Source organism: Centropristis striata, chromosome 24 (assembly GCF_030273125.1).
Source record: "Centropristis striata isolate RG_2023a ecotype Rhode Island chromosome 24, C.striata_1.0, whole genome shotgun sequence".
In the NCBI taxonomy this organism is placed as follows: Eukaryota; Metazoa; Chordata; class Actinopteri; order Perciformes; family Serranidae; genus Centropristis; species Centropristis striata.
The window spans coordinates 20683783-20695538 of record NC_081540.1 but is presented as its reverse complement, the minus strand read 5'-3'; the positions used below and the strand labels follow the sequence as shown (position 1 = coordinate 20695538).

The 11756-nt window shown below is 36.8% G+C and overlaps 1 protein-coding gene across 2 annotated transcripts; it reads left to right on the top strand.

Moving 5' to 3' along the window:
- The first annotated feature begins 201 nt into the window (after positions 1 to 201).
- On the top strand, positions 202 to 8657 carry si:dkeyp-34c12.1 (uncharacterized protein LOC570187 homolog). Of its 2 annotated transcripts, XM_059327935.1 has the most exons (8): positions 202 to 483; positions 1133 to 1193; positions 1318 to 1430; positions 3410 to 3508; positions 5358 to 5542; positions 7036 to 7093; positions 7168 to 7230; positions 7345 to 8657. In XM_059327935.1, the coding sequence occupies exons 1-8, from the start codon at positions 334 to 336 to the stop codon at positions 7915 to 7917; spliced, it is 1302 nt and encodes a 433-aa protein (XP_059183918.1). In that variant the 5' UTR covers positions 202 to 333; the 3' UTR covers positions 7918 to 8657. The 2 variants fall into 2 exon arrangements, with proteins under 2 accessions (XP_059183918.1, XP_059183919.1); XM_059327936.1 differs by lacking the exon at positions 1133 to 1193 and having other exon boundaries at positions 342 to 483.
- The last annotated feature ends 3099 nt before the right edge of the window (positions 8658 to 11756 follow it).

The window sequence follows — 11756 nt, the reverse complement described above, 5'->3', positions numbered from 1 at the left end:
GGGTTAACTGTTGTGCAAATGTTAAAAGTGATGTGAGAAATGCACCAAAGCGACTGAGAAAAACTGTATTCACTTTAAATTGTGGTACAAACTATGGAAAACGTGTTTGATTTTAATCATTTTCCCAACTGAACTTGGGCCTGTGCTGCAAAATTAAAAGGATTTGTCGCCATCTACTGGTGGGAAGGAGCAATCAGAGAACTTTGAGCCACAGGTGAAATCAATGATGGGCTGATTGCACCAGAGGAGTTTCTGGTGTGGAGCACAGAAACATATCGAGAACCTGCAGCTTTTTGCTTGTTTCTTTTGTTGCAAAAGTTGCAAAACCAAGACATGTCTATTCTGAAAGACAGCCGTGTTTCAGGGCATTTTATCCCAGTAGGGCGACAGCTCCCCAGGACTCCTCCAACACTCAATGTAAAGAAACAACTAGATTTCTGTAATGAAGAGTCAAATGAGGATTATCAGGAGCAGAATATGGAGGTATGTGTATATTATTTCACTTCACCCTTCTTCTTTTTTAACTATATCTTACTGCGATTGCATCTAATCAGCAAGGTTATAATAGTTTTGGATTTTTCATTAGTTTTAGTTTTAATTTCGTTGTGAATTTTTGTTTTCAAATTCAGTTCGTTTTAGTTAGTTTTTAGAGTGAGTTTTCTCGTTTTAGTTTAGTTTTTATTAGTTTTAGTTTTTTGTAATGGGCTATGTGTTGGGTGCTAGATTCAAAGTGGTCATAATAAATTTTGCCTTTATTTCCTTTGGTTTATCATCTCAGCCCCAATAAGGTTATTAACTCTTACAGTTCTGGTTGTTTTGTATTTTGGTTCTAGTGTAAACATCCCAGTCTCAGTAAACATATTCACCATGTGTTGCATGTTCAAATAGAAACACTGAATTATGAATGAAAAAATTTGACAAAAACGAAAACTAAGGACATTTTCGCTATAATTTTAGTTAGTTTTGTAACCTCACAATACAGTTTCAGTTAGTTATTGTTTTTTTTAGAAACTCTAGTTTTTGTTTTTATTTCAGTTAACGAAAATGTTTTTACAATTGTAGTTTTCGTTATTTCGTTAGCTTTCGTTAACTATGATAACCTTGCTAATCAGATCCTTTAACTCATTAACAGGCTGATACAAGAGAGCAAGAAAACACAATGTTTGATTTCAACACAGTTGTTACAAAAGCAGGTAAATAATCTGCATGTTTTCGTTGATTCTGTTTGCTGTTTTTACGGAGCAAAAGCTTCCTTGGAAGCATATATTTGGATTGAAGTAGTTCTCAAATGTTTTTGTCCTTTTTCATTTTGTTCAGAACCAGACGATCCAAACTCCATGCTGAAGGGGATGAAGGGCTATCAGCTGACGCAAAGCGACTTAGAGTTTATGAAAAAGATGAAAGAAGAGAAACTTATTAAAAAACTGCAGGTGATTTTGGCTTTCTCGCTCACTGCTGTGGCTCATTTTGTTCATTGTTGTGTATATATTTTTCTTCTGACGGTATTTTTATTGGCATTTAAGCCCTTAATATGCCCATATTATAGTTTACTTCACTTTTTAGTTGTGCAGAACTGATTCCATAAAAACTTACATTTACATAAATTCAATGTGATAAAATCTACATTAATTGAAAGAAAAACAATCAAAAGATTTCACATGAATAAATAGTTGTTGTTTTGTTTACTAAAATGCAAGATGCTGATGTGATATTTCGGCCCCGTTTATACGAAGGGAAACCGCAGATATTTCCATGCGGTTTGGCCTCTCATTTACATGAAAACCCTGTTTTTATCACAGAAAATGATTATTTCTAAAAAAAAAAAAAAAACGTCCATTCATACAGTTTGTTTGGCTCATGGATGCTGTTAAGGTTGTACTCATTTTTTTTTTCATTTTTGTGCAAACGCTTTTGGTCTGTTTGAAATTGAAAATACAACTGCTATACTATATCGAGGAGCAGAGGCCAGTGGCGGTTCTACACAGGGGCCTCCAGGGGCCCCTGCCCCTGTGAAGCCCTTGGCCCCTGCTGTGGCCCCTGTGTCAAATTAATAATAAAATGATCAATTTATAACGATGAACAACAGAACAATTCTGACCTATTTCTTGTTCAAACAATATCTCATTGTACACAAAATGAACCCAGAATGTATACATTATATAATCGTTTAATTGTGCAATAAAAGCTAAATATTAAGATCATTCTCACTGTGCTGCACTTTCAAAATAAAAAAAAGCAATTGTGCACAAAAATTTGAAATGTCATTGTCGTACAAAAATAACTTAATGTTGGTAAGTCTCAGTGTTTCAATCAATGTAGTTCTTCCAAATATGAGGCTTTTAGCTAAAATAAAGGTTTTGAATGCTTAAATATCATTTTTGACGATTTTTAATGTGCCCCTCTGATTAAACACTGGCCCCTGCTTAGCCCCCACTGTAAAATTGGTCTAGAACCGCCACTGGCAGAGGCGAAGGAGTGCACGGAGGTCAGCAGTTTTACTGCAGCTTTTGATTCTGAGGATTCTGATTGGCTTGCATGGCTTTATCCTTCTCCCTACACTGCCGCCCATAGGTTTGGCATACTTACAGTGGCGGTTCTACACAGGGGCCTCCAGGGGCCACTGCCCCTGTGAAGAAACCTTTGGCCCCTGCTGTGGCCCCTGTGTCAAATTAATAATAAAATGATCAATTTATAACGATGAACAATGGAACAATTCTAACCATTTTTTTGTTCAAACAATATCTCATTGTACACAAAAGGAACCCAGAATGTGAACATTGTATAATAGTTTAACTCTATGGAGTCTTATTGGGCTATTTTGTCCATTTTTGGATCCTTTTCATGTCTTTGTAAGTCATTTTGTGTCTTTTTTGGTCATTTGTGTCTTTTTTGGTAATTTTGTGTCTGTTGTTGTGTCTTTTTTAGTTATTTTTTGTCTTTTTTGTCATTGGTGTCATTTGTGTGTCTTTTTTGTGTCTGTTTTAGTTATTTTTGTCTTTTTTTGGTCATTTTGTGTCTTTTTTTGTCATTTTTATGTCTTCGGTGGATTTTTTTTGTGGTTATTCTGTCTTCTCATTTTGTCTTTTTTTGGTCATTTTGTGTCTTTTTCGGTCATTTTGTGTCTTTTTCAAGACATTCAAAGATTTTGAATGCTTAAATATCATCTTTGCCATTTTTTCATGTGCCCCTCTGATTAAACACTGGCCCCTCCTTGGCCCCCACAGTTAAATTAGTCTAGAACCGCCACTGCATACTTATAATGGCGCTCGACGGCGTATTCATGCGGGTTGATGTAAATGACAACTTTTTTGAAAACGATGTGTGCACGATGTTTTTGAAAATGGAGGGGGGGAAATATTGGTTACTCTAAATCCCCTGCTATGTATAAACGTGGCCTTCATGTCCTCAGGGAGACCTGGCAGAGACGCAGAAGCTTTTAAAAACTGAAATGATGTCCTTGGAGCTGGTGTGTGCTTCCAGAGAGAAGGCCCAGGCTGAACTCCAAAAAGTGAGTTTATTATGAATATCAGTAAACAAGAAGCGTGGTGAGAAGAAAAGCAAGATGCCCGTTTTATAATGTGCACACAAGAGACAAAAATTATTCATAGTCTGTAAAATACCTAGTGTAGTAAGTAAATCAGTGAACCCTATATTTGAAACATATTCACTGCTTTACACGGCCCTTTCCAACAAGGAGCTGAAGCCGTTATCTACAGTCATGGAAAAAAATTATTAGACCCTTGTTTTCTTCAATTTCTTGTTCATTTTAATGCCTGGTATATCTAAAGGTACATTTGTTTGGACAAATATAATGATGACAACAAAAAAAGCTCATGGGAGTTTAATTTAAGAGCTGATATCTAGACATTTTCCATGGTTTTCTTCAGAATATTTTTGGTTATTATCAATAAAGCCATGGAAAATGGCTAGATATCAGCTAATTAAACTCTTATGAGCTATTTTTGTTATTATATTTGTCCAAACAAATGTACCTTTAGTACCAGGCATTAAAATTCCATTAGAATTCCTTCCTTAGCCTGCAGACCCCGCAACCCGGCCCCCTGATAAAGGGTTATGGCTGGATGGATTAGCAAAGTGTTGCATTCTGGTTTTATTTAAGTTTCAGTGCAGAAGAGTAAAAGTAGTACATTTGCCCTCAAAATACAGTCATGGAAAAAATTATTAGACCACCTTTATTCTTCAATCCCTTGTTCATTTTAATGAAGTTCAATCTAAGAGCTCATATCTCGTCATTTATAATCACAAAAACCATGGAAAATGGCTAGATATCAGCTAATTACACTCTTATGAGATATTTTTGTTATTATATTTGTCCAAACAAATGTACCAGGCATTAAAATGAAGAGGAAATTGAAGGAAACATGGGTGGTCTAATTTTTTCCATGACTGTATGCATTTAAAATCTCAGAACACAGTTACTGGTCTAATTCTGCATTAATCATTTAATTTGTTTATTTGTTTTTTGTATATAAAATTATTTGGTTTGTCACTTTAGTTTAGTTGGTTTGGCTTCGAAGAAAATGTGGATAAAGGCTTTTTTTGCATAGAAAATTAGGAAAAACGGCTAAACTGTACGCTTAAACATGTTTCTGAAGACATTTGAGGTGAGAAAGAGGCAATGCAGCAACAGAATCTTGATTCCTATTTTATCAACTGCAGAGATTGACATGATTGACAGCTGTGTTTGAGAATACTCTGCTCTGATTGGTTGATTTGATTTAGATGAGCTTGATGCTAAAATGCAATGAGAAGCACCAGGAGGAGACAGAGGAACATGATTTCTCTTCACAGATTATGTGTCTCATGTATAACTGTGATAGTTTCAAATATGACAAATATATTTATAAGTAACTCAAATATCCCAACTTTAAAAACCCTAAACAATCCCTTTAAACTTGACATAAAAAGACTTCTTACCGTAGGTTTTCATCTCAATAGCCACTTGTTGATTCCCTGCAGTTCTCTGGCTGATACTGTACTACATCTGCCCTTTTTATCATCACGATAACTTCTCTGAATGTTTTTGGTGCGGGCAGTTTTACAAGCATTTTATATTGACTCTAAAATAGCATCATTTTCCAGAGAATGTCTTCCCGTTTGAGGTCAAAGACTGTATAAAGTTAGAGATGATGGATTCTTTGCGATCATTCCTCTAGCATTTACAGTCTGTTGTTCAGTGGATTGGGAATATAAAAGCTTCATACGCCAGCCCACTGAGCCTGGAGAATAGTAGAATAACATGAAAATATGGCACATAACAATATTTTTTAATGAGAAGTGTGTTGTAGGTTTTCTGCACTTGAAATGTAGTTTCATTTATTGTGTTTTTGTGTCAGTTCCCGCCCTGTGAAGACCTCACAGAGTGGATAAAGGTGGTCCTTCAAATGACCTCACCATTGACCGAGTTAACAGACTTGGACGCCAAGTCTCTCCTTGCTATGGTTACGAGAAAAAACATCCAAAAAGCCACGGATGAGAAGTGTGTGGAGCTCACTGAGATGGAGAACAGGCTGGAAAACAAGTAATTACAGCAGCTTGAAACACATTTTAAAAAGATTGTTTTTATCGATGTACAACATTACATTTGACAGATAAGTGTGTGTTCTTCTATTCACCTGATCTGGATGTAATCACACTATTAAATGTGCATTATCAGCAGTTAACATTCCATAAGTATGGACAAGTAGGGGTGGCTCTATTTTCCAGTAGGTTATCAGCCCGTTCAGTGGCCTGCTGCACCTTCTAGTAGGTCTAGTAGGTTGTTTTCAGCCCGTATAGTGGCCTGCTTCACCTTCTAGAAGGTTGTTATCAGCCCATTCAATAGCCTGTTCCCTCTTCTGGTAGGTCAAGTAAGTTGTTTTCAGTCCATTCAGTGGCCTGCTCCACCTTCTAGTAGGTCTAGTAGGTTGTTTTCAGCCCGTATAGTGGCCTGCTTCACCTTCTAGAAGGTTGTTATCAGCCCATTCAATAGCCTGTTCCCTCTTCTTGTAGGTCAAGTAAGTTGTTTTCAGTCCATTCAGTGGCCTGCTCCACCTTCTAGTAGGTCTAGTAGGTTGTTTTCAGCCAGTATAGGGGCCTGCTTCACTGTCTAGTAGGTTGTTTTCAGCCCATATAGGGGCCTGCTTCACCGTCTAGTAGGTTGTTTTCAGCCCGTATAGTGGCCTGCTTCACCTTCTAGTAGGTTGTTATCAGCCCGTTCAGTGGCCTGTTCCCTCTTCTTGTAGGTCAAGTAGGTTGTTTTCAGCCCGTTCAGTGGTCTGCTCCACCTTCTAGTAGGTCAAGTAGGTTGTTTTCAGGCCGTTCAGTGGTCTGCTCCACCTCCTAGTAGGTCTAGTAGGTTGTTTTCAGCCCGTTCAGTGGTCCGCTCCACCTTCTAGTAGGTCCAGTAGATTGTTTTCAGTCCATTCAGTGGCCTGCTCCACCTTCTAGTAGGTCTAGTAGGTTGTTCTCAGCCCGTTCAGTGGCCTGCTGCACCTTCTAGTAGGTCTAGTAGGTTGTTTTCAGCCCGTTCAGTGGCCTGCACCACCTCCTAGTAGGTCTAGTAGGTTGTTTTCAGCCCGTTTAGTGGCCTGCTGCACCTTCTAGTAGGTCCAGTAGGTTGTTCTCAGCCCGTTCAGTGGCCTGCTGCACCTTCTAGTAGGTTATCAGCCCATTCAATAGCCTGTTCCCTCTTCTTGTAGGTCAAGTAGGTTGTTTTCAGCCCGTTCATTCGCCTGTTCCCCCTTCTTGTATGTCAAGTAGGTTGTTATCAGCCCCGTTCAGTGGCCAGTAGCTCATTTAATATATTTCACCATCAGTTTTGGTCGATTTCCGCACCGAAAAAGGGCACAATTTTGTTCAGTTTAGGCTACAAAACTAAATAAAAGATGGTTTAATAAATAAAATAAATACACATAAATGACAACTCCAACCACAAATCCACTGTTATTTTGTATTTAACTTGATTCCTTAGTTTCATTGAACTGTTGCTGACTGGTCATTTTTAAATCCCTTTTCCTAATTCCATAATCTCAGAAGGAAGAAAGAGGCTGAAGAGAGAGGGCGGCTCGAAAAACAAATTGCCCATGAACAGGTAAGTGAGGCGGAGCTTGTATAACATAATGTGTAATTGTTGGTGATGCTTTTTAATTTCTTATCTCCTTTCAGCGGGAGATCCAGGGATTAATGGGCCAGTTGTCTGACCTTATATCTCAACTTGAACAACAAAAGGTGAGAATTTGATTTTGTTATGATTTATTTTTGGTGTTTAGCTGCATGAGCATGCAGAAAATGAATGCATTTTAGGATTTACTATCCTCTAAAGACACAGTCACGGTTTCACAGGAAATCTCTAAGGCTCTTGAAATGCAAAGCAACATCAAGAAAGAAGCACCAGAAGTCAAAGCCGAAGAAATACGTGCCACAGAGGAAGTACAGGCCCCTAAAAGACAAGAAAAACGTCAAGTAAAGGGAAGAACTAAGGCTGTTAAACCTGCCGAAAAGTTGCAGGACACAAGAAATCAAAGTAAATCAACAAAGAGGGAAAAAACAGACGATCAGACCAGTGTTAAAGCTGACGATGCAAACGGGAATACAAGTGAAACTCTGAAGACAAAACAGAAGTCTAGAGCTGCAGCAGAGAAGCCGGAGAGGTCTGTTAAAGAAGCCAAGGGACCACGGAGGAAAGGTGAGGAGCAAAAGGCTGTGCAAGTTGTGAGAGGGAGAAAAAAGCTCCCCGAACCTGCACAGGCTGCAGCTTCACAACCAAAAAATCCAAGTCATTTGAAACCTCCAGCGGCCCCGCCTTCCTCGCAGCAGGCATCTCGCTCACAGGGCAGAAAAAAAGCTGCAAGAGATGCTGCAGAGGAACAAAACACCGTTCTGAGGAGATCCAAGAGGATCGCCAGCAGGACCTGAACCTGGTGACAGTTTTTCTCACGGCCACGGTGGTATTTAAGTGCCACACCATCAAGTGTGCCTTTATGAGAATATTTTCCCCTGAACCTGGTCTCACAGGAATCCGTGAAATAGCCATGGATTTCGCTTAACTCAAAATCCGTGGAATAGCCACGGAATCACTCAAATTTCCGTGAAACTGACACGGATTTGGCTACAATGCAAGTTAGTGACAGTCATATCCCGTGGCTATTCCAACATACAAAGTGATTATGTACATACACTGAGTGAATATTTAGAAAATAAAACATATATTTCTCACTAGAAATGTGATCAAAATCCATTTTTATGCAGAAACTAAGTCAAAATATTTTTTTTTCACTAAAAATGAGAGAACTGTCCGCCATGTTTTTTGTTCTGACCGCCGGGACCTTGAAAGTCACGTGACTTGAAACAAACCAATAGGAACAAATATCCATGGAGTAGCCACGGGATATGACTGTCATTAACTTGCATTGTAGCGAAATCTGTGTCAGTTTCACAGAAATTTGAGTGATCCTGTGGCATACCCCGTTGTGAGAATTTTAACATGCTAATGTTTAGCTTAAAGCATCACTGTAGACTTAGCTTAGTCCAACAATGTTACTTTTATTTTGTGTGCTCTTAAATGTCTTATGTAATATTAAGAATCCATGTTGGCTGGGGTTTTAAAATAGATTTTTTTTTTTTTTTTCAAATAAAATGTAACTTTCGTAAGAATAGATCAACATCTGAATGTTCATTGGTGCATATTTTATCATTTGGTGGCGCCCTCTAGTGACGATAGTAATAATGAACAGTTCCATTTTTAAATGGTCTTGTATGACACCCAATCAGGAACTTTTTTAGCCCTAACCTTGGAGAAGTAGTTTTGTAGAGTAAACTGTTGATTCATTATGATGAATTATGGTTGAGGCAGCTTTTTTTTAGCTTTTTATTTAGTGGGTTTTTTAAATATATAAAATTTTAAAAATGTTATATATATATATATATATATATATATATATATATATATATATATATATATATACATACATACATACATACATACATACATACATACATACATACACACACACACACACACACACACACACACACACACACACACACACACACACACACATACATTTTGGCATGCCATTCAAGAAATTATCATATATATGGAATGAAAGTTTTAGAATATGGATTGTAAACCTGAGAATATATATTGAAGGTTTAAAATATATTCTCAAAGTTTGATAAATATTCTCAGGTTTTAATATACTGTATATTCACATACTTAATATTCTCAGGTTTCTATATATGCTCAGACTTTTAATATATTTTCTCAGGTTTCTCTCTATAAATACACACACACTCAGGTTTCAATCTATATTCTCAAACATTCATACCATATATAATAATTTCCTGATCGGCATGTCATACTATATGTACAGTACATGTATGTGTATATATACATTATGGCATGCCCTTCAAGAAATTATTATATATGGAATGAAAGTTTGAGAATATGGATTGTAATACTGTATATTGAAGGTTTTAACTGAAGGTTTTAATAATATATTCACAAACTTAATATATATCAAAACCTGAGAATATATTATCAGGTTTTAATATATATTCATAGAGTTAATATAATCTCAGGTCTTAATATATATACACAGACTTAAGATATATTCTCAGGTTTTAATGTGTATGTATATATATATATATATATATATATACTCGGGTTTCTATGTATATATTCAGACTTAAAATATTTTCTCAGGTTTCTCTCTATCTCTATATATACACACACTCAGGTTTTTCATTTATATTCTCAAACTTTCATACCATATGTAATAATTTCCTGATCGGCATGCCATACTATATGTACATATTTTAAAACTAATTGGTCTGATAACAATCTAAGGACTTACTACAAGGTAGAGGAGGCCCATATTTACACTACTGGTCAAAAGTTTTAGAACACCCCAATTTTTCCAGTTTTTTTATTGAAATTCAAGCAGTTCAAGTCAAATGAACAGCTTGAAAGGGTCCAAAGGTAAGTGGTGAACTGCCAGAGGTAAATAAAAAAAGGTAAGGTTAACCAAAACTGAAAAATAATGTACATTTCAGAATTATACAAGTAGGCCTTTTTCAGGGAACAAGAAATGGGTTAACAACTTAACTCTATGGAGTCTTGGGCTATTTTGTCCATTTTTGAATTCTTTTCATGTCTTTGTAAGTCATTTTGTGTCTTTTTTTTGTCATTTTGTGTCTTTTTTTGGTCATTTTGTGTCTTTTTTTGGTCCTTTAGTCCAACATAAAATGTGATTTTGAACCTTTTTTCTTACTTTCAAAACACTATCATGCTCAATAATTTTAAATGTTGCAAATGTGCATTAATTTCAGAGTACACTGAGACATTAAACTGCATCATTTTCAATTAAATTCTGGAAAAGTTGGTGTGTTCTAAAACTTTTGACCAGTAGTGTATGGTATTAGCGCTGATAAACGGCAATTCAATACTCTGATAGCGTCCCTAATGGGAGAATAAATTAAACCGTATGGGTTGAATACAGATGAATGAAACACAAGACAATACATGTTATTGAGGGTAATGTACACAGCGAGAACATTATTTCTGACTGTGTGACTGAATTGGAGTTCAATTCACGCTGTTTTTACAAATTGACCCACAAATGTCTCTCCGTTCATTGATGTTTTTCCACAGAGCGAAACTTAAAGAAATCCCAGGCTGGAACTTTTTCCGCGAATGATTTCTGTGATAATATGAAACTTGTGGAGGGAGCCAGCAAACATTTTATGACACCTCATCTCTCTTTTTCATTGTCAAAATGAGTCACAAGTGCTGCTGAATCACTGCAATTCCCCTCCGGTGATTCTTGGACGGCCCGAGCGGCAGTTTGGGTGTAACGTTGTTAATCTTCCATTAACTCTCAATCAATCGGGCCGAGCAGCGGGGAAGAAAAACAGCCCACAGTCGCTCTCCTTGAGTCTGGAGTGGGAAAAATGTGCGCTGACAGCTGGAATGTTTGAGGCACCTTCTTAAGTTACAAATTAAGTTTGAACTGACGGTCAGATTTGTCCGTCGTTTGCTTCTCTTGACATCTTTCTCAACAGCTAAACTTCTCTTATATCTTCCCACTTTTGGTATTCATCCTCCACTCTTTATACCAGTAGTTCTCAACCTTTTTGAGTCGCGACCCCCAATTTAACATGCATGTTGTTTGTGACCCCGCTCACTGAACACAATCTCACACGCACAGTCCAGATCACCCAAAAAAGACAAAATGACCAAAGAAAAGACACGAATTGACCAAAAAAGACACAAAATGACCCAAAAAAAGACACAAAATGACCCGAAAAAGAAACAAAATTACCAAAAAAAGACACAAAATGACAAAAAAAACCCCACAAAATGTCCAAAAAAGAAACAAAATGACCAAAGAAAAGACACAAAATGACAAAAAACACACACAAAATGACAAGAAAAGGACATTAAATGACCAAAAAGACTAAAACACATGAACACTTTAACACAGTGGAGACAGAGCTGACTTCCAAAATGACCAAAGAAAAGACACAAATTGACCAAAAAAGACACAAAATGACCCAAAAAAGACACAAAATTACCCGAAAAAGAAACAAAATTACCCAAAAAAGAAACAAAATTACCAAAAAAAAGACACAAAATGACAAAAAAAACACACAAAATGTCCAAAAAAAAAGAAACAAAATGACCAAAAAAGACACAAAATGACAAAAAACACACACAAAATGACAAGAAAAGGACATTAAATGACCAAAAAGAC